General features: G+C 51.4%; 7 protein-coding genes across 7 annotated transcripts; 2 read left to right on the forward strand and 5 right to left on the reverse strand.

Moving 5' to 3' along the window:
• Positions 1 to 512: 512 nt before the first annotated feature.
• On the reverse strand, positions 513 to 2390 carry POX_c03861 (uncharacterized protein; the record flags this gene model as incomplete). The annotated part of the gene is made up of 4 exons (XM_050112748.1): positions 513 to 644; positions 728 to 1555; positions 1630 to 1992; positions 2079 to 2390. The coding sequence occupies 4 exons, from the start codon at positions 2388 to 2390 to the stop codon at positions 513 to 515; spliced, it is 1635 nt and encodes a 544-aa protein (XP_049970304.1).
• A 217-nt stretch (positions 2391 to 2607) lies between these two features.
• POX_c03862 (uncharacterized protein) lies at positions 2608 to 2941 on the forward strand (the record flags this gene model as incomplete). The annotated part of the gene is made up of 2 exons (XM_050112749.1): positions 2608 to 2734; positions 2784 to 2941. The coding sequence occupies 2 exons, from the start codon at positions 2608 to 2610 to the stop codon at positions 2939 to 2941; spliced, it is 285 nt and encodes a 94-aa protein (XP_049970305.1).
• Positions 2942 to 4269: 1328 nt separating this feature from the next.
• Positions 4270 to 7269, reverse strand: POX_c03863 (uncharacterized protein; the record flags this gene model as incomplete). The annotated part of the gene is made up of 1 exon (XM_050112750.1): positions 4270 to 7269. One exon carries the CDS (start codon positions 7267 to 7269, stop codon positions 4270 to 4272), a length of 3000 nt encoding a protein of 999 aa, XP_049970306.1.
• A 1028-nt stretch (positions 7270 to 8297) lies between these two features.
• Positions 8298 to 10533, reverse strand: POX_c03864 (uncharacterized protein; the record flags this gene model as incomplete). The annotated part of the gene is made up of 4 exons (XM_050112751.1): positions 8298 to 8692; positions 8746 to 8943; positions 8997 to 9194; positions 9249 to 10533. 4 exons carry the CDS (start codon positions 10531 to 10533, stop codon positions 8298 to 8300), a joined length of 2076 nt encoding a protein of 691 aa, XP_049970307.1.
• Positions 10534 to 14771: 4238 nt separating this feature from the next.
• POX_c03865 (Protein dml1) lies at positions 14772 to 16484 on the reverse strand (the record flags this gene model as incomplete). The annotated part of the gene is made up of 4 exons (XM_050112752.1): positions 14772 to 15599; positions 15656 to 16094; positions 16154 to 16356; positions 16413 to 16484. 4 exons carry the CDS (start codon positions 16482 to 16484, stop codon positions 14772 to 14774), a joined length of 1542 nt encoding a protein of 513 aa, XP_049970308.1.
• Positions 16485 to 16888: 404 nt separating this feature from the next.
• On the forward strand, positions 16889 to 18862 carry POX_c03866 (uncharacterized protein; the record flags this gene model as incomplete). Its single annotated transcript, XM_050112753.1, has 1 exon — positions 16889 to 18862. The coding sequence occupies one exon, from the start codon at positions 16889 to 16891 to the stop codon at positions 18860 to 18862; it is 1974 nt and encodes a 657-aa protein (XP_049970309.1).
• Positions 18863 to 19819: 957 nt separating this feature from the next.
• Positions 19820 to 22067, reverse strand: POX_c03867 (uncharacterized protein; the record flags this gene model as incomplete). The annotated part of the gene is made up of 6 exons (XM_050112754.1): positions 19820 to 20961; positions 21022 to 21368; positions 21433 to 21600; positions 21689 to 21758; positions 21839 to 21873; positions 21955 to 22067. The coding sequence occupies 6 exons, from the start codon at positions 22065 to 22067 to the stop codon at positions 19820 to 19822; spliced, it is 1875 nt and encodes a 624-aa protein (XP_049970310.1).
• Positions 22068 to 22713: the final 646 nt, after the last annotated feature.

Below are 22713 nucleotides of genomic sequence, written 5' to 3' on the forward strand. Positions count from 1 at the left end.
CCGCAAGCGAGTGATGATAGACGCCGCGAGTCACTTATTAAGTGAATAGAGACCTTTCGCTGCGCTGCTTTCTCTTTCTCTTCTCAGAATACCACTTTCAGGCTCGCGCAGACGCTCGACGGAGCGCGTACAGGACACACCATGTCATTGAGCGGATATCTCGCACAGGTGCCGATCACAATCCAAATAATGATATTGAAAAGAAGCCCCCAAGAGACCTATGCGACTGGAACGACATGAAAAGAGCAAGTACCTAGATGGACCCGACGCTTTGTAGAAAAAAAAGGGACATGGTAATAATAGTATTGAAAACAAAGGTAATCATCTCGTTGAAAAAATCATATCAAATGACATATAAAAGGGGGAAAGTTCTTCCGACGGCACCAGTAACAGATCACTTAAATCAAATCGCTTGCACCAGATCAATCAAGGAAGTACAAGATAGAAAAGGGGGGGGGGAGAGAGAAAATCGCAAAGGACCTGAAAGTTCAACCGAGGTACCCAGCAGCTAATCAAACTGTAGTCACAACTCCGCCCTCGGGGGTCACAATATCTCTGAGCTTAAAGGTGGTGGTGAAATTTTGTTGTTTGACAAACCATGCGTTGATGAGCTGCCATTCCTGGGAAGGATCTTGGAATTGAATCTGTTTGGAGGAAGAGTGTGAAATTAGTTAAATGATTCAGGGGAAGAAGAAGAAGTAGAAAAAGAAGAGAGAAAACAACTCACATCAAAGCGTCGTAACATGCTGGGTACAAGCTTGTAAATCTCAAGCAAGCTAATATTTTTCCCAATGCAGGTTCGACTGCCCATTCCGAATTGGAACATGGTGCCGTTCATCTCCTTGATCCGACGCAGTTCTGCCTCCTGTCCACTTTCGGTTTGACAGCGCGTCTCGTCGGGTAACCATCGCTCGGGACGGTAAGATTCAACATCGTCGCCAAAGGTCTCTTTGTCCATGTGAATCAACCAAGCCGAACAACCGACAATGGTGCCGCCGGGCACAAAGTGGCCATCGATCTCGGCTCCTTGTTTTGGAACAATACGTTCCAGAGGAAGACCCGCGGCGGGATGCAGTCGGAAAGCTTCTTTGATACAGGCATCCAAGTATGTCAGACGCTGACTCTCGTGCCAGGTAACCAGGCCGGTTTCGGAGTCGGAAAAGGCACCTTCGCGTGCGGCATCGTCGATTTCTTGCCGGAGACGTTCCAGGGCGTAGGGCGTTTTCAACAGGAAGTAAAAGACAGCCGAGAGACTGATGGCGGTGGTCTCGGAGCCGGCAAAGGCCATGCTGACGGCCATGGTTCGGACGAGACTTTCATTCATAAACTCTGGGTGCGCTTCGTGAGCGGCGAGGAACTTGGACAGGAGATCTGGAGATTTGACGCCCAATTCGGTGGCCGAAACTCCTTTGGCCAGCTCGGGCAGTCTCTCAGCCATGCGATCACTGGCAAATCGGGCGACGGGGAAGGTGACGTCGAAGTAGCCCTTTTGCGCCAGCTTCAGGTAGATGGGATTCTTTTGAAGCAGGCGGTCCAAAAAGGGCAATTGACCAATCTGTTGGAGAGGATTCAAATCCCGTCAATCAAAATAAACCAGTGAAATGACGGGAGAAAGAGAGGAAAACATACCGGTGCAACGTAGAGGAACTGTCGGGCGAGATAGGCCACGATTCCATCGATATCCTCGTTTTTTTCAATGAAACCGTGCCGTTTGCTGTACGTGATTTCACCAATGACATCAAAGGCGTAAAATTGCAGCCACTCGGTAAAATTGCACCCGGCCGAGTTGTTGACGAACAACTCTCTTGTCCGTTCCAGGAAGAGCTTGGTGGTATTGTCTACAAAAGGCTCGTACTGCACCAGAGCGGACATGGCAAAGGCCGAGTTCACACAACGACGGAACCGTGCGTGGAAATCGTTGTCCGTCGAGCTGAACAGGGACGGCAGACGATGACCTCCGGCGACGGATTGTTGAACCACGTAGAAGTCCGACTATTCTCATCTTGTCAGCAGTGCACTGAGTGTGTTCCTTTTTCAAGTGCAAGCACTATTCTTGATGAGAGTAGGTCTGTTCGTACCTTGATGAACCCCTTGTTCAGTCCGTAGATGGACTTGAGCGCCCGAGGGCTGGAGAAAGACAGCACGTTTGGTCCGAGGCGCACAACGTCGCCATACTTGCGATGCAACGCCCGATGGGTCACCTCGGGTCTACGGCCATAAACATCGATGAACCGCCACCAATCTGTGACCGATGCGACGAGCGGACCGGGATACTTGTTCAGACCATTGTGATATCGATTCTTGAGCAGCCAGACAGTCAGACTGATGCATGTCACAGAGATCCAGTGCTGTACAAGGAGCTGAAGAAGATGGTCCGTCAAACCATGCATCTTGATATAGTGCGTCTGCAATATTTCTTGGTTTGATCGGAAGATTCCTCGTGGCTTTTCTATTTTGCTCTTTTGCTTTTGGGGGAGCTCTGGTGTTTGATGTTTTTTCTTTTTCGTAGTTTAATCGTGGTGGAAGAGTAAGTGACGGACCAAGACTGATCGCAACTTGCAGAGAATAAGTTGCTCGTTGGGGACCAGATATAGCCCAGATATCGGCATGTCGAGCCTCTCTCCAACTACCGGGGGTTCTGCTCGGAAGAAACGCCTAGTGGAGCTCGCCACGACACCGAAGACCGGGGGAGCCAAAGCATTCTCTTCCCCCAGTCCCCCTTCGTGGGCCATCGGTGGGTGAAGAAGGAAGAGCCTAGTGTCCACCGCTGGAAATCCAATCAGTTGATCCACGATGGGCTGCTCTGCCGATCACCCGGTTGAAGTCCAACAGTGAAGTGACTCTCGACATCCGGCCCCTTCCAAAGGTCCGATCACTGGTTCTTGTTGCCGAGCATTCCGTCATTTATCCTCCTGTAAATGGAGTGCTGCGTGATGTGTAGTAAGTAGTACTACGCAAGGATACCATTATACATACTGCCATAGGATAATCTCCCGTATACGATACTCAGTATCCTGTAGTAAAAGTAGGCATCATAAGGCCAGCTACGATATCTTCTCTTGCCGACTCTCTCTGAATGATTGATGGGATGGAACTGGGCCCTGAGAATCAAACACCTCGAAGCAGCCGAGTGTGGACCACTTGCCCGTTACGAGAGAGTTTATGCATTGAACGCAGTGGACGATTGTGCACTCCACGATCCAGTTTCACAGTCCAGAGAACCCGAGTTGAAATGGCACCAACGGCACAGAAATGATGACGCACACGCTCTGCGACGTCCATTGCGTGTCTGGTCATTTGGCGGTCATTTCCATCAATTCACACGAGGGCCCACGCCCAAGAGGCAACGGGGGGGGGGGGGGGGGAAAGGTGGGGAAGACAACACCACAACGTGCGGGGATCCGGTGATCCGCCGGTTCAGGTCACGTGGGTGACCATGGCACACTATGCTTACGTGGGCCACTGATAGGTCGGAGGTTAGTACCCAGGTACTTACCACTACTACTAAGGTACCATGCCCATCCTGCACTACAGCAGGAGTGACAACCGATCAGTATGTCGACACCTTGTCGGTGATCATTACAGTGATTTTGATTGTTGAAGAATGATAATTCCGAAACTGACACTGATCCCCAGGAGGTTCATTCGATGGCTTCAAGTGTTATTTCTCGAGATTCGACGAGTTCAGAACAAAGCTGACTCTCTGCTCCTTTTGTCCAGTCCCTCGAAGACCACAAGGATCGGGAATGGACGTGCCCTTCAACTGCCGATGCCCATGCTGCCCTCAACCGCGACGGGCGTTGGCCGTCACAGTGCCCCCTGCAGGTGGAGCTAATGTCGTGCCAGTAAGGACCCAGGAGCCGCCAGGGACACAAACTCACTACCCGCTACTCACTCTTACACAAGCGTGCTGCCTGAAGTCAAAACCCACACACACCGGTGGACGACATCCTGACTGTAGTGAGCAAGTCAAAAATCAGAACGAACATGACATGGAAATGGAAATCGATATCGCTTCACTGTAAACTCTAAGATGTAAATTCTTTTCGCTGTCTCTAGCAACAATAATTTGAATAGGTCGTACACGAATGCGGATGGCAAAATCTCAAGAAGGGAAAGTCGTCTGTTTTGTGCCTGGCTTGAGAACAAGAAAAGGTAAAAAAAAAGGGGGGGGGGGGGGTGAGAGAGAAGTACAATGTAGACATGAGATGCGGCACCTAAAAGCCACAAGTGGGAAAGAAAGACGATCAAAAGGGTCGAGCTGGTAGATCACAGCTCATCCTTAGCCTCGTCCTTAGCCTTCTGCTGCTTCTTCTGCTTCTTCTCTTCCTTGGTCTTCTCCTTGTTCTTAGCCTTTTCGTTAGACGCCTTCTTCTTCTTTTGTTGACCATTCTCCTTCTTGTCTTTCTTGGCCTCGCGACCCGCAGCAGCCGTCATGCGATCGTACATGCGGTTCAGCACGCGCTCAAATTCCCGCAAGCGAGAATCGATCTCTGCGACTGTGAGTACGGGGTCGTCCGAGTCGGTCAACTTCTCCTGCGTCTCAAGCTGAGTCTCAAGCCAAGGCTTGGTTGACTCGTAAATGGAGTTCAGAGCGATCATGTCCATCGGAGTGAAGAGAGTGTACTTGGGTCCGGTGGGTTGAGCGGTGGCCGAGGACTTGGTAGAGGTCTTCGAAGCGGTCGAAGAAGACGAGGAAGACGCCGCGGACGAGTTCAAGTCGTCGTCAAGCTCATCGAGAAGGTCCTCGGCATTGGAGGGGGACGGAGTTGCTTCAGAGCTAGTCTCCGTTCCCTCGGTGGTAGTGGTACTGGTTGCAGAGAGCGAGGACGAGTATGACTGCTCGTCAGCCGCAATCTGATTCTCGATCATTTGCTTCATGGATTCGGCATTTTTCAGCATGTCCTGGAGCAGCTGGACTCGAGCAGGGCGCGTGGAGTTTTCCTTCATGCGTTTCAGGGCAGGATTGACGATGGCCTTGAGATCCTTCAGCTTCGACTGGAAATCAGCCGTCTTGGCATTGTCGCTGTCCTCATACAGCCAGTCGCTTGCCTTGGCAACTTTGTCCTGCAAGACGGCCACTTGATCTTCCTTCATCACATGGAGGAAGTCCTCATTGTCAACAAGATCACGGCTTTTGTAGATAAAAGACTCGAGTTCGTTGAGAGCCTCTTCGCGAAGAACACGGTCTCGGTCGGAAGCATCAAACGCGGCCAGGCGACCCTTGATGCGAGCCATCTCCACAACTGAAGGAGCCCGAGTTCCTAGCTGACTCGAGACCAAGTTGATAGGAATAATTTCAAGCTTGACTTGGGTGGTTTGTTTTGCGGCTTCCTTGGCAGTCGTGGTTGAGGAAGAGCCGGCGGAGGTTGTGGTCGATGATTCGGCCTCAGGTTCGAGGGTGATAGATTCGCTGGGCTCACCGTCCGCGAGCGGCTCTTGCTCGCCTTTCTTGGAACCAAGACCGAAGAAACCTTTGACATCCTCGACGACGCTGCCCTTCTTCTCAACCTCGACGTCGCAGCTCACATTCCCGCCGGTCACTTCGGGGAGACCATTAACAGGGTTCAACCGAATGTTGAACTTGGTGGTAATGTTGGCGGTGGTGCAGCCAAAGGAGTCCTTCAGCTTGTTCACTGATGCCGTCAAGTTTTGAGTCTGCACACTGAGAACAGGCAAACTCTGCTCACCCACTTGCTGGTAGAAGCTCAATTCAAAATCTTCCAGGTTTTTCACAGTCACTTGCTTTTCCGGACCGACCTGGGAGACGGCGGTGAATAGCTTCTGGCTGCGCTCTTTCCCATCCATTTGCCACTTCAGAACGATGGGATAGCTAGCCGCGTCGCTGGCTCGAATCTCCTTCACTCGGAAGCTGGGACTGAGGGCCGCACCCTTGAAGGCTGCACCAAAGACCGCAGCCTCATCGGCGTTGACGTTGGTGCGCAGCTTGCTAGAAGATCCACAGACCTTCTCCAGCTCCTTTTGAACAAAGGGCGTCCGAATAGCCCCTCCGTGAAGAACCACTGAGTCGATGTCGCTCAGCGTCAAGCCTGCGGCTGAGAGGGCTTGTTCAAGAGGACCGCCAACACGAGCAATATGCTCAGCAGCGAGCTCTTCAAATGCGGCTCGAGTGAGCTTATATTTGAAATTCACTTCATCATCGTAAAGACCCTCGAAGCTCGTAGAGGTATCACCATTGGCGCTCAGCACCTGTCGAACCTTTTCGGCATCCTTCCAGAGCCGGGCCATGGTCTTTCCGTGCGATTTGATTTGTTCGGGAGTAGCTTTGTCCTTGAGCTTTTGGTGATCCGCCAACTTCTTGACCATATCGTTGACGATCAAATCGTTCAATGAGTCACCACCCAAGGTCTTGTCCCAGCCACTTCCAAGCACATGAATTTCTTGCACGGTCTTGTTCAACTTTCCAACGTCCTTGATTTTGCGGCTCTGGAAGCGCAGAACGCTAGCAGTAGTTGAACCAGCACCCATGTCAAAAACGATGTGGTACTCAGGTTTCTCGCCGTCTGACACACTAGGGAACTTTCGGGTAGTGGCGTAATTTAATCCTACGGCGAGACCATCACTGATCAGAGCCTGGACCTTCAGGCCGGCCAATTCCGCAGCGAGGGTAAGACTTCTCTTTTCCTCCGCGGTGTAGAAAGCAGGATACGTGATGACGACGTCGCGAACATCGGAGCCCTTGCCAGCAAGCGCATCAGCGTTGGACTTGACCTCCTTCAATTGCATTGCCAAGATTTCCTCGACGAGGAACGCCGTCTTCTTTTGCTCTTCACCCAGGCGATGACTCCGCAACGCGACCGATCCTCGGTCACCGGGGGCTGCCTCAAGGTTCAAAGCGGGATACCGGCTCCAATAGCCCTTGACGGCCTCATTGTTTCCGTCCTCGAAGGAAACGCCCAAGAGAGTTTTCAGGTTGATGTACACATCGTCTGGGAACCGAGCCGCCAGGGCTAGAGCGTTACCACCGTAGAATCGTTCGGGGAAAGGTGCACTGCTATCTCTCGTTGGCTTGAATGCGATCGCGGCGGATTCCTTGCGTTTTGAGTCTTTGCTTAGAACAATCTCGAGCGGTATCCCTGGCTTTACCAGCGTGGCCTTGAAATATTCGGTTCCAACATCAACTCCAAGAACTGCCGAGCCGGCTGCTGATACAGGGCTCGTGAACGAGGCGAGCAATATCAGGAAAGGAAGGACAACGATTGATAGAACTGGCGACGAAAATAGTCGCCCGCGACTCGTGGAAACCATATTTAATCTTCAGCCTGCACACTGGTAATCCACAATGAGTATCTGGCCACCTGTGAAAATTGACATAATGACCGGGTGATACATACCTAGATGTGGCAGTGTGTGTACATAAAGTTCAATACAAATGTTGATGCCGAATCCGCTGCCGCGCCAAAATGTTTCTAGGCAAGGTTTCGTCTTGTGCCTCCTCAACTCGGCGGCAGGAAACGATATCGCGTAGCTTCCGAGCAGTCTGCAAAATGAGGGTGGGAAGTATTAGACGGAATGCTTCTATTTTAAGCCATTTGCACGGCAGAAAGTGCTGTGGCCACTTGTCAATAGAAAGGACGAGATGTCTCTAAGGCCACGGGGCCGATTGCGATAAGAGGTCCAGTGTTTGCACCTTTTGCTTCATTACGTAAGGTCTCAAGGCTGCGCCTTGGCGGCGCATAGTGGGCCTCCCAACTGGAATCCTCCAGTGCTTCCTGGCTTGCCTTAACTACAGTAGGCAGGGGAACAGCCTTGACTCTACGTACGTAGTATCCACTCGTCCACTACGTAATATGCACCCAGCATGCTAGGAAAATAAATCCAACTCCGATTCCACCAAACAATTCATAAATCAAAATCTAAAATAAGTATTCCAAAAATCTCAATGGGCCTTCTAATCCTATCTGTACATATCGTCAACTCATATGCTAGAAGGGAAACAATTCTCTCTCTCGTTGATTGACAAATTCACTTGTTCATTAACTAGGGCGCACATTGATTAAGATATAAGGAACGTCCGTCGGTCGTAAGACTTCATAAAGTGCCGCCTGGCAAAGCGCAGGTGACACGCATTAGAGTAAGGTGTCCTGAGGAGTGTGCCACAGCAGACTCAGAGCTGTCGAGAATAGGATTTTTTTGCCGGCTTTTTGTGGTTTTCTTTTCTGCTGCCCAGTTTGCTTTTCTACGCAACCAATCAGGAGCCCATGTGTATGGGGGTGAGGACGCCGAATGAGGGAATATCACTTTGCTGAGCTGCCTGAAATGAGTTCAAATGGCTTTCAAACCAGTGCGAATACCATAGCGAGAGCAGGAATGAGTCCACCCAAGGAGCGCTGGAACTGGGAGGAGGCAGCATTAAAAGTAGGGCTCGAGGCAGGAGGGGCCACAGGTGTGGTCGTCTCGGCAATGCTAGTGGTAGTCGGGGCAGCCGCTGAAGACTGAACAGGCGATACCCCAACAGGGACAGTCTCAGTGGCAACTGGTTGAGTAGGAGCTGGCTCGCTAGTTGAGGACACCACGATGGGGGGAGGTGCGACAGTGGTGGTCTCCATCGCCGAGGTGGGACGAGGGCATCCTTCGCTGCAAGTAATCACGGACGTGACAGTGAGAGTGCTGGTAGCAGTTACCGGCCTGGTGATGGTGGACGAGCCGGTGACGATGGTGCTCCAGGTCACTGGAAGATTGTTAGGTACGAGTTAAAATTAATCTTTTGTTATTTGTACATACCAGGGCAAGTGGTTGTGGTGTATACTGTAGTCATGGTCGTCGTGACGGGAGGGGGTACAACAACTGTAGTTGCGGGAACCGTAGTAGGCTGAGGGCAGCCACCACTGCAGGTAACAACCGAGGTGATAGTGAGAGTGCTTGTAGCAGTTACCGGCCTGGTGATGGTGGACGAGCCGGTGACGATGGTGCTCCAGGTCACTGGAAGATTGTTAGGTATGAGTTAAAATTAACCTTTCGTTATTTGTACATACCAGGGCAAGTGGTTGTGGTGTATACTGTAGTCATGGTCGTCGTGACGGGAGGGGGTACAACAACTGTAGTTGCGGGAACCGTAGTAGGTTGAGGGCAGCCACCACTGCAGGTAACAACCGAGGTGATAGTGAGAGTGCTTGTAGCAGTCACAGGGTGCGTGATTGTGGATGAGCCGGTGACGACAGTAGTCCAGGTCACTGAAATATTTTAGTTTTTGCTTGCAGCCTTAATAGGAAATTACGGGGAAATACCAGGACAAGTTGTGGTAGTATAGACTGTGGTCATTGTGGTGGTAAGGGGAGCACCAGGAGTTGTCGTTGTTTCGTAAGGGGTAGTGGTGGCCACAGACGTGGTGTGGGTCACTGGCTGCGAGCCATGAGGAGTGGTTGTCTCCGTCTCGCAGGGAGTGGTGGCCGTTGACGTAGTGTGAGTTACTGGCTGCGAGCCACGAGGAGTGGTGGTAGTCTCGCAAGGAGTAGAAGTGGGCGAGGTGTGCGGGTGCGAACTAGGCTGGGTAGGAGTGGTAGTAGGAGTGGTAGTAGGAGTGGTAGTAGGAGTGGTAGTAGGAGTGGTAGTAGGAGTGGTAGTAGGAGTGGTAGTAGGAGTGGTAGTAGTAGTCTCGCAAGGAGTGGAAGTGGGAGAGGTGTGCGGGTGCGAACTAGGCTGGGTAGGAGTGGTAGTAGGAGTGGTAGTAGGAGTAGTAGGAGTGGTAGTAGGAGTGGTAGTAGGAGTGGTAGTAGGAGTGGTAGTAGGAGTAGTAGTAGGAGTAGTAGGAGTGGTAGTAGTAGTCTCGCAAGGAGTGGAAGTGGGAGAGGTGTGCGGGTGCGAACTAGGCTGGGTAGGAGTGGTAGTAGGAGTGGTAGTAGGAGTGGTAGTAGTAGTCTCGCAAGGAGTGGAAGTGGGAGAGGTGTGCGGGTGCGAACTAGGCTGGGTAGGAGTGGTAGGAGTGGTAGTGGTAGTCTCGCAAGGAGTAGAAGTGGGAGAGGTGTGCGGGTGCGAGCTGGGCTGAGTGGTAGTTGTGGTGGTCTCGCATGGAGTCGATGTTGGCGAGGGAGCAGTTGTGGTGGTCTCACATGGGGTCGATGTTGGCGAGGGAGCAGTTGTGGTGGTCTCACATGGGGTCGATGTTGGCGAGGGAGCAGTTGTGGTGGTCTCACATGGGGTCGATGTTGGCGAGGGAGCAGTTGTGGTGGTCTCACATGGGGTCGATGTTGGCGAGGGAGCAGTTGTGGTGGTCTCACATGGGGTCGATGTTGGCGAGGGAGCAGTTGTGGTGGTCTCACATGGGGTCGATGTTGGCGAGGGAGCAGTTGTGGTGGTCTCACATGGAGTCGATGTTGGCGAGGGAGCAGTTGTGGTGGTCTCGCATGGAGTAGTTTCTGGACCACCAGGACCACCAGGACCACCTGAGCCTTCAAAACCAGGGTGATTGTCACCTCGAACGGTAAGTCCGACGTTGCCATCTAGGTCCCGGGACAAGACATCGCCCGAGGCCAGACTGGCCGCGACCAGCAAGAGGATGGAAATGCCGCGCATCGTGTCTAGCAGCTAGAAGCGAGGGCCTTGCTAGGATTCAAGTTTTAAGTTGAACGATTGAATTATTTCCTAATGAGGAAAGTCGTGAAGACAAGCCTCGGAAAACGAACGACAGAAGGAACCGTAGCGAGAGAGTTCCTAGAAACGATTACTTTCGAAATCAGAACAGTCACGCAGAATGAGCTGACGAGGAATGGTGAATTTATACCCAACTCGTGGCTAGAAGGCTCGGCATAGACCAGCCTCCACAGATTGGGTTGAACCACAATTCTCATAATTGTCGGCCGATCAGCACACCAGGGTCTGCGCATATGTGCGAGGCGGTCATATTTCGCATTTCGCATTTCGCATTTTTCAATTTTCTCTTTTTCCCTTTTGCGGAGGAGGGGGCGTCTTCCGTCCTTGGTGAGATCATTACTCCGCCTGGTCTCTTATTCACTTAGGAATCGAGAGACAGTCGATTTGGGCGTGGGCACCGGCAGGAAATTGCCTTGGTGGACCCACCTCTCATCTTCGTCGAGATGCTTGGAAGATTTCCAGAAGTAACGAGAGTCAAAGCTTAGGATAGCAATCAACTACAGTACTCTTCCGCCGTCCGTACTGACCTGCGTTATTGCCGTAGCCTTCAATCGAGCTGGGTCTAGCTGCAGGGCCCAAATTGCGGACCAGGACGGCCTGAGTCGGCTGGGTCCGAGGTCCTTTCCTGGTGACTGATCAAGGCGTATGAACTGCATGCAGAGCAGTGAGATGGCTTGACCTTATGGTCTCCACAACAGTGTCCAAAAAGTGTACACCGTAACTCAAATTGCATTCTCTCAACCAGACTTCAGAATTGGGGTGTCGCAACAATTCATCGAAAAAAGTGTGGTGGCAGATATCTCTTGTGATGCATGAGCCCGCTTGAGCCTTGTTGTCAAGAATACCGAGTGATTATTTCCTTGAACACTGAAATGGAGAATGAAGAATCATAGCAATTTTTGGGCAGGTTTTTGGGATTGCAGCGCTGGTGCAGGCACGTATCCATACGTCGCTTCGAGCCGAATCAAGGACAGATTCCTTTCACCATCGTACAGCGGCGATCGGGGTTGGTCAACCGGGGGCTAGAATATTTCATGAGGCCCAAAGAATAGTTGGCGGTGCATGTCTAGGGGTCATGCGTCATCCGAAAGGAATGACCAGTGAGATCGTCCGATGATAACAGGGGTTGTGCTATCGTGGCAGGCCATTCTGAGTTCTTTTTACCCTGATCGATGACTTTGTAGCCTTGACCGTCATGACTCAGACCATCACGATAGACCTAAAAGGCTATAGACGTCCGAGAGCCTTAAAATAGACAAGATTGGTCTCATACGTGGGACGTGGGTCATTTGTGGTGTGGGGAAACCTCACAAATGAAAAGCGAGCAATGCTAAAGCCTCTCTGTCCGAGACAGGTAAGATGCGAGACATCTGACCTTCCTTGGTCGAGAATGAAGCGGCGTACATCATACGCAATTTCTGTGAGCATGATGTTGGTCCTCAGCTTCGGATATCCGGAGCAGTAAAGGACGAGTGTTGAATACGCAAACTCCAGCTGAACCGTAGTCCAAGGCGTGTGAGACTTTTTGACTTCTGTGTCCCTGTGAGCGTCGGCCATTAAAATCTCTGGCAATTGAGTCAACTCGGGCTCAATGAACCGGTACATGTGATAACCTAACTCTTCGGTCATAGTCCGTTGTTTGGAAAACACTGGTTGTTCGCACCACAAACAGGGGTTGGGTCCTTTCGATTTGAATTGAGAGCTGTAACATGACGAGTTCGACTACTGCACTGTTAATGCATCTCATTTGGGCAGTGAATTCCCAGTCATTTGCCACTCTCTTCCCCGGTCCTCACCCAACTTAGGGAATCCACGACGTGGTCTAGCTTCCTTTCCCGGGCACACGAAGGTAGGGCTCCGGGATGGAGGGAAGGACTGGTGGAGAGCGGGAAGTGGATCCACTAGAAAGCTCCGATGTGGGATGAGACCCATGTTGAGCAGACCTGGCGCAGTGCTCACTTGAGTCGGCCACAGACCTCGGGGAGAGTCAAAGCTCGTGTACATTTAATCCTGCAGAGCAGACTGCATACCGTTCAAGCTTCAGCACTAAGTGAAGGAAAATCTGTCCGAGTCCCTGGGCTGATGCAGGTGACGTTACATCCCGTAGCCTCTAAACCATGTCCAGAGTGGATAGGCACGGAGCAAGTGAACGCATTGCAGACTAGGCTGGCACCCAGTAGCGGACACTCAGACCGGGATCCGACTGGAGCCGACCGAACGTAGCCTTCTCAAGTGCTGGCGCGCAATCGACGATCAACCAACAGGCCGCTACCGAGAAGACAGGTGAGCGATGCAGTCCCCCGAATATGTGATGCTTTCCCACCTGGCAGACAGCAAACTCTTCTCCATTGGATTCCTCCGCGTCCTATACTTGAGGAGCTAGTTGGTGGAGCACACCAAGAGACTTCCAATAATCACGCACACCGTTGCTGGGCAAGGGCTGGTAGTTCGCTCGGGAGCACGAACTTTCTGCCAGGCACGACGTGCCTGGCAGAGCGAATAGCTACATCAATATCCACTGTTATGCGAGCCGCCCTAGCGCAGAGAGTGGATGGAAGAGATTCTTGTGCAATCAAAAGAATTGATAAGGAGAATGCTGCTTCGAAAGCTCGTACGGCCATGTCTTTCTTCGGTAGTGGTGAGCACGATCCAGTCCGATGCCACGTTGATCAGTGGCCGTGGCCATGGTCGGGCGCTCGACCGGGGTTGACGTGAGGGAGGAAAAGGCTCGACCAGCGTATCGTAAAAGACGAGTGAGTCGAACCAATGTTGCCCTGGCCCTGCCCCGTCTACTCCCAGTCGAGCGAAGTTGCCAGTCGTCAGAAGCAATGGAAGCGGGCGTGGGACCAGTGTCGGCCAGGAGGATGGACCATGTCTCGGATGGCTGCCCGCTTTCCATGGTTTCCATGGCTCATTCGCTTTACAGGTACTGTGACCGGACCCCAGCAGCACTGCATTAGTACAGTGGCAGTCAATGTACTTCTGTCGTCTCTCGGAACATCTACCCTCCTATCGACAGATCACGTTTTCCGTTTTCTACCATCTATCCTCTGCTTTTATTCTCAGTCACGATTTTTCTTATTTCTTATTTCTAATTTTTGTGTTCTTCTCTTTTCTCTTCCACCCTCGGCGTGTGTCTGGGTTTGTTTACTTTTTGCTTCAAATAATCAGACCCCTCTTACTGTCTTCCATGCGGTCTGGTTGAGAGGTGTCATACGTGTGCCTCATTGCCTCCTGCGGAATCCCTTAGATTCGTATAGAAACGGAGTGGACTGATTTAAGATGAACAAATTTTATTGCTCCTCGATCCGTTCACAGATCAAATCATTGTGAGATTGAAGCGAAAAGGTTTCAACTACAGTACTGTACAGTAATCTCCCATGGACCTGTTCATCAAGCCAAAGGGCCGGATGATCCGGATAAGTGTGAATTTTCTTTTTGTAAACATAAATGATATTGTTGTAATTATCTGGAGCTGATCTCGTCGACACTGTAGATCTCGGCTTGTGTGATTGGAAGGCGCTCGCTGATTTGGTCAGTAGTGGGAAGTCTACCGCTACTTGTTGTCTCATCCGAGGGGCAGAGGCCGCATCATTAGGCCGCTCGAAAACAGCAAGTCAACGAGAGCACCCACCGAGACTGGATCATCGACAAGAACTTGTCTTGGACTGTGAACTTCCTTTGAGAGCACAGACCTTCCTCAATTTGAATCTCATCATTACGCGAATCATGTCCCGCAAAAATTGATTAAGTAGTGGGGCAGAGGTGACAAAAACGAGGCTACAGACGTTGGAGTGGAGTTCACGCTTACTGGACCTGGCAGACCACAACAGATGCACCTAACGATGACTCCATGACCCAGTCAAAATGAACGGTCCGTGGCTTGACGGCTTGAGACCTGAGAAGAAACAACGTCATGCGCTATTTTTGAAAGGGAGCCATTTAGACATTTGAAGGAGCCAAGTGTGGTCGTCGGCCCATGGTTAGAGATCGTGAATAAGTTGCCAGAGGACTCTTTCTTTGGGTACAATGCGTTTGATTTTTGATGGAATTGACTTTAGCTTCCAAGTTTGAGGAGCTTGGGAATTAGGGCCTATTGACTCTGTCGCTATTCCGAGAAACCTGATGCTGGGGAGTTTCTTCATGGGTCATCGACCGGTTCAGTCGTCTTCATCGTCAGAAGATCCACTGCTCCACCCAGTCTCATAGTTCTCTCGAATTTCACCAAGTCCATGAACCATTGCTTCTCGTTCATCGACTGATAAGATCCGCGCGGCGGTGGCCTGGAGCATCTTGATTTGTTCACCAGTGCGTGTGGAAGCGGTCAGTGCAGTAACCACACTCAACCCATCCACATTGGACGGAATACCCGAGAATAGCTCATGTGGGAAACTATCTAGAACAGGAAGACGTAGGGGGCTGCGATAACTGAGACAATGATGATAATCCAGGTCAGTAGGCAGCACAAAATGATTTGGAATGAATTCATCCCACCTCTGCAACATTGGCTCGGAGTTGTAAAAGCGCAGCTTCCGCGTGTGTCCGATATCGTTCTGGGCTGAAAATTCCCCGCTATTCCTGGGTTCACTGCCGCGATACACTTGGACTTGATTAAAAATCGTCGTTGTATCCTTGTCTGGACTCTCGTAGCTAAAATTTATGTCAAATGTGCGCCGAGGTTTTGTTGACGATTCATCATTCGTTTTGGGGGGATTGAAGGATGTTTGTAGCTCGTAAATGTTGTGTCTTCCGTCGTCCCCAGCGAGAGAGGCCTCGAAGTCATGGTATGGTCTCAAGCGAGATGGTAGAGACACCGATTCCACCACAGAACTAAGAAGCGCAGACCTTTGCCATGCTGAATGGCGATCCACACTTAGGTAGGACGGGAGTTTCTGAGGAACATCGAGAAGAGGCACATAAAGGTTAACCTGCGGTGAGATAGAAGATATCGACTTCGCCTTGTTGATGTCCTTCTTGAATTGATGGTTCTAACCACGGGTCAGCAGAAGAGACACATGCGAGGAAGCGAGTCATTGGAACGAACGCGCTGTGTCCTTGCTCCATCTTCAATAGCCCACATCCATATACTTTTCTTCCCATACTCATCTCGCAAGCGGTCAATGTATCGCGCAGCGAACCCACCCCAGGCATCGTCGGATGTAGCGAAGATTTGAAGTGCGCGTAATTGATCGCACTCTTCTGCAAAAGGTCTGATGTCGCGATCCAGAAGGTCATGCTCCTTGTCAAGGTCGTGAAATAGGTCCTCGCCCACATTCCAATCCTCAAATGGCATGACTTGAGAATTGAGCTCATAATCATTCAATTGAACAATTGACCGCGGATGATAATAGACGCGATTGAAATCAGACCAATATCGCACAGTCTCTGAGGTCAGTCGAGGTGCAGCTGTGCCTAGATCTAGACTTCTCTGATAGTCACTTTGGGGGATTGGGGCTTGCTGCTGTATGATCTCTTTACCATCCCTGAACCTCAGATTAGCCTCGTGAGCTTGGAAGAGGATACATAGGTTTCTCAAGCATACCACAACCCTTGGCCCGGAACGGTATCCTCCGTGAGTTGATACAGTGCATTATGCTTTCGTAATGTTCCAAAGCCGCCTTTTAGATCGTAGATGACGGTTCGGGGAGTATACGTCTCAGATCCGTCGGCTCCCACACCGGGTCGGAAATGAACATCATGGTCAACCGGAGATTCTTCATCTCCATCATACGTGAAATATGACTCCTATCAAAGGCGTGTTAGAACAATAAATTGGTACCATCAAGCACAGGATCCCCAACCTGAATATTCCAAAAATGGGTTGCTAGATAATTGGCTCGCTGACCCAGCTGAACTGTAACGATCTCGTGCATTGTGGTCAATGAAAAACCAATCTACTCCAGGCTCTGTTTCGAGGTGCAGCTAAATTCCGCATCAACCATATGCTTGAGGTCATTCTTAACGTATGATCATTTTAGACGCGCTAAACCATGTCTGGAATAAATCACGTGATGGATAACCCCTCTTGTTTTGCGCCGCTAACGCAAAGCGGACAGACTCGATCGTGTCCAGGGCAACAATCACCTGACCTTTCCTAAGATGGCCGTAAACAACGCTAGAGCCAACAAAGTCTAAGTTGCTGTGTCGGTGCGTCACTTTCTGGGTATCCACGCTCGTTTTCTCCCGGACAAAGACATATTTCCCCTGTCGACGACTTTATGAGCAGTTGGATATTGTTCCTCTCAAGTGCACGTTAACGTGAACGCTAGACTCAGCGATGGACTCTCCGCAGCGACCTGTCCTGAGTCCTCCGAAAATCCTACACCCGCTGTCACCCGAAAGGATGAATCAACAAACAGTACCCGCCTCTCCATCTCTGCCCACCGACCTTTTGTCGCTCCATCACAAAAATACTAAAGGAGTCTCTGAGGTTCAGGCCAAGGTCGCGTTCCTGAACAGTCTATCACGAGGAAACAGCCCTTTGACGCACACACAATCCGCTGCCGCCAATGCCGCGTTGCAGCGCGCGATTCTCGGTCGCGAAGAGGCCGAGTCTGCATTGATATCCTTACAAGAAGAGTATTCTGAAGCTCAGTCTCGCGAACGCCGCATCAGTGAACGACTAGAGTCTTTGTTGGAGGAACTCCACGCGGCCAAGGAGCGCCAAGCGCACGAGCGATCGATTTTCGAAAAAGAGATCCGCAAAGCGCGCAAAGAAGCCTTCCGTGCAAGCTCAACTCTCGTCAAACTACAAGAAGAATTGAAGCAGTCAAAATCCGAGACCAAGGCACTCAAAGATGAGGTCAATACCGAGCGAGAATCCAAAGACAGGGCAAAGCAGGAAGCGTTCGAGCGCGCGTACGCTCTGGCCGGTCTTACCGAAGAACTCGAAGAATTGAAAGGACAATTGCGATCTCTGGAAGCCGCCAACCGAATGAGCGCTCGGGAAGCTCGAGCTCATCAGACAAGGATTGCGAACTCAGGTCGAATCTCCATCACTGAGGGCGACCTCGCTTTCTTGATAACTCCCCGCCGCCCTAAGCGCGCTGCTGTGGGATCGGTCAAGTCCCCAGCGTTCGACACCAATGCGGGAGATTTGGTCGAAGCTACTCCACCAAAGCGACAGCGCCTTTCTGAGTGTACAACAGCAGTTGAGACCGAGGAAGTGACCCCAGATGCTTCGCTCTGCAATACGAACAACGATGAAATTGAGGATTTGCGCGATGAGCTGGAGTACGAGCGCCGTCGCCGCGCCGAAGCCGAAGAGATGATTCACTTCATGAACATCGAATGTCAGTTTCAACGGTGCTCGTGCCGTATTGCCGAAAGCCAAGGCCGTCCTTATATCTATGATGCCGAGTATTACGAGCAGGTACAGAAGCCTCACGTCGAAACCAACGCCGGTATTGGGCAGAATGATTGCCCGGCCCACGTCGAGGCTCAGCACGAAGCAGTTGTTTGCTATCCCGAATCAAGCCATACACCGAGTGTCGAACCTCCATCTCATTTGAGTGGCCACGTCGATGGGACCTCTGACGCCGACTCTATGGCCGAGCCAAATATGAAACCCGAGCCAATCGAGCCCCCGGAGAAGATGAGAATGCCCGAGGAGCCGCTTGTTACGTTCTCCCCGGAGACAGGGACTTTTAAAACATTCCCCTCGCCTCTTCGCAGCAACATTCCACCTCACAAGGCCGTATCACCAAGGATACCCGAGCAGCCAGTCTTCAATCCCGCTGGGAAAAGCTGGAGGGACCCAGCGCCACCATCCGCTTACCCCCCTGAAGACTCATCTCATTCTAAGTTAACAAGCGACTCTCGAACCGCCCACGTTGCCCATGCGGATGGTGCATTTGATCTACCTAAAGTCTCCAGACCGCCTGCGGAAATCAGATCATCAAGACCCGCAGAAAGAGATCCACATGTCTCACAAACAACATCCAAGCGAGTTCCGCTTCGTTCGGAAATTGAGCATCGCACTTCAGATTCTTCTGGTATACTTCCTGACACCCCGGTCAGTCGGGAGTATGCCCTCGCACAGATCGCTGCCCGCCGCGATCGTGCCCGCAGCAAGCAACGCTCTGTCAGCGCAAACGAGGCCTCTGGACGCAAGATCCCACTCACTGGGAGCGGTACAATAACTTCTGGCCGTGCTCCAAGACGCATGCCCAATTTACGGCCAGAGGCCAGATCAGAGAAAGACCTGGCAGAGCGACGGGACTTGAGTGCCCCCATGCGGATGTACCAGTAACGAAGGCTCAAAATGGCGTGATGTTTATTCCACATCCATACAGATGTGTTGACTGCCTTGTCAGAATCTGCTCGTCTTTGATCCTTGTCTTTATCATCGTTTGGAATGAAAATACCCCGGCGCAGGCGCGTTGACATTCTTCTGGTTTCCTATCTACTGACGTTACACTCTCACTCTTTTTTCCACTTTATTTGCTTGCATTCAGAACGCGTGGCGGCAATGCCGGTGCATTTGGTCTATGATTTCGGGCCTCGGCGTTTGATGATTTTCTCTCCGCGATTCACGGAGACCTATGACAGGTCTCTACTACATGAAACATGTCGTCGAATATCTTTCCACGCTTGTATACTTTCTTCCTCCATTTCCTTTGTCATGTTGACTTTTCACCATCTATACATACTCCTTGAAACCATCATTTATGAAATGGGACTCGAACTGCTCCTTTTACTTTCCGTCTCGACTTGTAGAGCCTCGGCGTGAATTCTCCGTCTTACATCTCTCCTCTCGACTTTGGCCTGCTGATACCAAGTAGTGAATGTCCCTTTCAGATTGAGAATGTTGTGTGCAGAAGGCTCGTAGCACCAATTGAATGATTCTAGGATATCCTATCCAGGGCTGCAGCCGCCCATGTGATATGGTCTCCAACAAACAGAGACATCTATCGGTGGGTGCAATAAGTTGCTCTTCGCGACAAGTCATTCCACTAATGACCTGGAGACTCGCCCCGGATTTCGCCACCTTACACCAAGCTTTCACCACCGGTGCTAGGTTTTTGATTGACCCATCCGGCTCACAGGGAAGATACAACTACGGTCTTGGGTTAGACAAGCCTAGATTGTAGTCAAATGAATGAAACTGAGATTATCGGCACCGGGCCAGATTATCCATCATTGAAGGTAGCACTATACTCTCACATCAATAGAAATTCCTCGACAGCCCAATCAAGTCCGGGCGCAACTACAGTATGGAAATTCCACAGCATCGGATCCGCGCACTATCAACGTGAGCAGATCGACCCCACCATAGAGAGACCAGCTCTTGAACGAAAATACGATCAGTGGCGCTCCAGACGTCAAGGCCCATATCTGCCATATCTGCAATGGTGATGGTGATGGGATCATCGGAATTGTCAAACTCATGACTTGATCTGCTCTCGGTATGATTTCCATGTGATCTTTGCCGAAGCAGCGGGGTGCTACCGTCGTCGCCACCGGTCGACACTCGCGACACGGAACGTGAGGTCTCTCCGCCGTCAGCTGTCATATCGTCAAGATACGGTGTGTCGATCTCCGGGTCATCCGTCTCGTCGCGACCCTGACCGCCGCTATCGTGGCGGGCGATTGCCCCCGCCAGAGTGAAGAAGATCTGAGAGGTGAGTCGGCGGAAGTAGGCGACCAGCGCAACTTCGGGGGCATCCTGACTCTGATCCTCGGGCGACATCGATTGGCGATGGAAGTTGGCGTCGGGATAAGCAATGCTTTCCACACTGGCCAGGAGCCTTGCGTCTTGTTCTATCTGATGCTCCTCTTCGTCCTCCGAGAGCCCGTCGCGAGCTTCACCGGCAGAGGCCCACCAGATAAAAGAAGTGTAGGCGAGTCGGGTCCAAGAGAGCGGCTCAACCACGGCGCTCGACGAATAGGTTGAATCGGCATCGCTCTCGATCGAGTCCATCGAGCCAGAGAGATCCTGAGAGAATTTGCGTAAACCTCTGCGGAGCATGGCGTAGCGACGCGCGTCGCGTTGCGTCGCTTTGAGGCTGGCGCCTTGGTATGTACTGTGTTTTGTACCAGAGTGATCGGCTAGAGTGATTTTCGGAAATGCGGGCTCGTTGGCTTGCTGGGAATGGGCGGGAGGCATGGTCACGAGGACATCGTACAGGTCTGGCTTCATACTCAAAACGCTATCAGTCGAACAGGCAATCCAACTCGGATCCTTTTCCGAGTTGAGTGTACTCCGCGAGGTGTCGTATGAGGCCAAATTTGGGATATCATGAATGCCCACGTTAAACAATGGGCGGGGTCGCAACGGCAGAAGATTGTCCGCCGGAAGCACCTGCAGAAGGGAGTTTGGCAGAGAGGCCAGAAGCGAAAGGTCATACACTAGACGGACTGTCAGTTGGGGCGGCAAAAGTAAACCATTTATCTGTCAATTTCCCATACCATAGTTGCAAGGAGTCTGCACCGGTGCTTCAGTCATCACCAAAATGCGCTTACGCAAGAGCGCGGCCCTGTGAAGAGGGAATACAAGGGGTCCTAAGGTCTCGATGAAACTCGGAAGCGACGAAGCTGGATGAAACGGAGTCAATGCCGGTCGAGCATTCTCTAACACCATTGCATCACTGAAAGCGCGGCTTTGGCGCACAGTTGGCCTGTCACCTGAGCGAACGCGCTGATTGATGGGTGACTCGATAGGCGACTCCATCACAGCAGCGTCAGAGCCCCCGATTCTGAAAGCCTCCCAGTATTCCGAGAGCAAAGATTCATCTGTCATATCTGACGAGTATTTCCTGTGCCATGCCAAGCGGTCAATTCTCGGGTAGTCATCCACCGCAGCCCTGCTGGTTCACGTACTGCGCCAACTCCCTCAATCGAGGTGCATGCCTCCAGCTCTTCCCCAATCGACCTGAACTGCGCGGAACCAACACCCCCACCGCAAACATCTTCGCATTGCGCTCGGCCTCCTCGGCGGGCTGGTTCAGGAAGGCGCTGATCCCGGCATATTCTTCGTGAACGAAATAACTACCATGGGAGAAACTTCTCGTTAGCGCGAGCCAATGATAAGGTGCAAGGTGTCACCGTAGTCCAGATTTGACAGAGGGAAACCAACATCAAGTCCTCGCGAACATTGTGCAATCCTGATGGTAACGACTTATATTCCACGACTCCCTCGACCTCCACTATGCGCTCCATGTGTCAGCTTTGCGCGAAACAGCGATTGTGAATCTGTCACAGCAGCCAAAAGGGGATAGATTCTCACCACCCGGAGCAGTCCGCTTCCAAGAGATCACATATCTATATAGTGGGAGTTGTCTGTCAGCTCATCTAGTTCTTTGGTCGCTCGTCTGGGGATCGGAATAAGAATCCATGACTGACCCGGTCCTGATGTCGAAGCGGATGACGAACAAAGCCGCAATTCCCGGGGGCGACTCCATGGAAGCGCGCGGAATTTCAATAGCAGAGGGCTTTCTGGGAGTATCGAGGGGCATGTTGAGTAATGGTCACTTGTGGACGCGCCATCTAAAAAGGGAATCGGAGAATTGCGGCCTGTCGGGCTGGCAGGTTTCCTTGGAGGGTCGGGGAAGGCGGGAGATCGGACACAAAATGCGGAGACTGCCAGCTGCTGGCCCTGCGACGGTGTTGCGGCGGCATGTGGTCGGAGCTAAGCCGCTTCAAGGATGATACTCCGTTCACTTGGATTTATTCATCACTGATGTCATGTTGCTATTGAAGCGAGGTACGAATGCTGAAATAGATCGATAAATATGATACGCATTGGGCGACCGATCATATATGTCCTCTTCTATCAACTTCAAAGCCATGAGCAGTTGGTATCATGTCTTGACGGGGGTCTCCTGTTGCCTCATTGGTCGAGATGGCCCGAATCTATCCACATAAGGTTGCCATGCCAGACAGGGGAAGTCTGATAAGTGGAACAAGAGTGACCCTTTCGGGAGCGGTTCTCGGAGCTTCCAATGCATACCTGCAGCCCCTTCCGTGGACAATTTTAGCCAGCCCTGTTGACTTGGTAACGATCTATATTGATCTAGCTCTGTCAAAAATCAAGTCAGGATAACCCACACGACAGTGTTACCTCGGCCCCACCATCAAGTAGCTTGATTTTTGCAAATCAAG

Source organism: Penicillium oxalicum, chromosome III (assembly GCF_001723175.1).
Source record: "Penicillium oxalicum strain HP7-1 chromosome III, whole genome shotgun sequence".
In the NCBI taxonomy this organism is placed as follows: domain Eukaryota; kingdom Fungi; phylum Ascomycota; class Eurotiomycetes; order Eurotiales; family Aspergillaceae; genus Penicillium; species Penicillium oxalicum.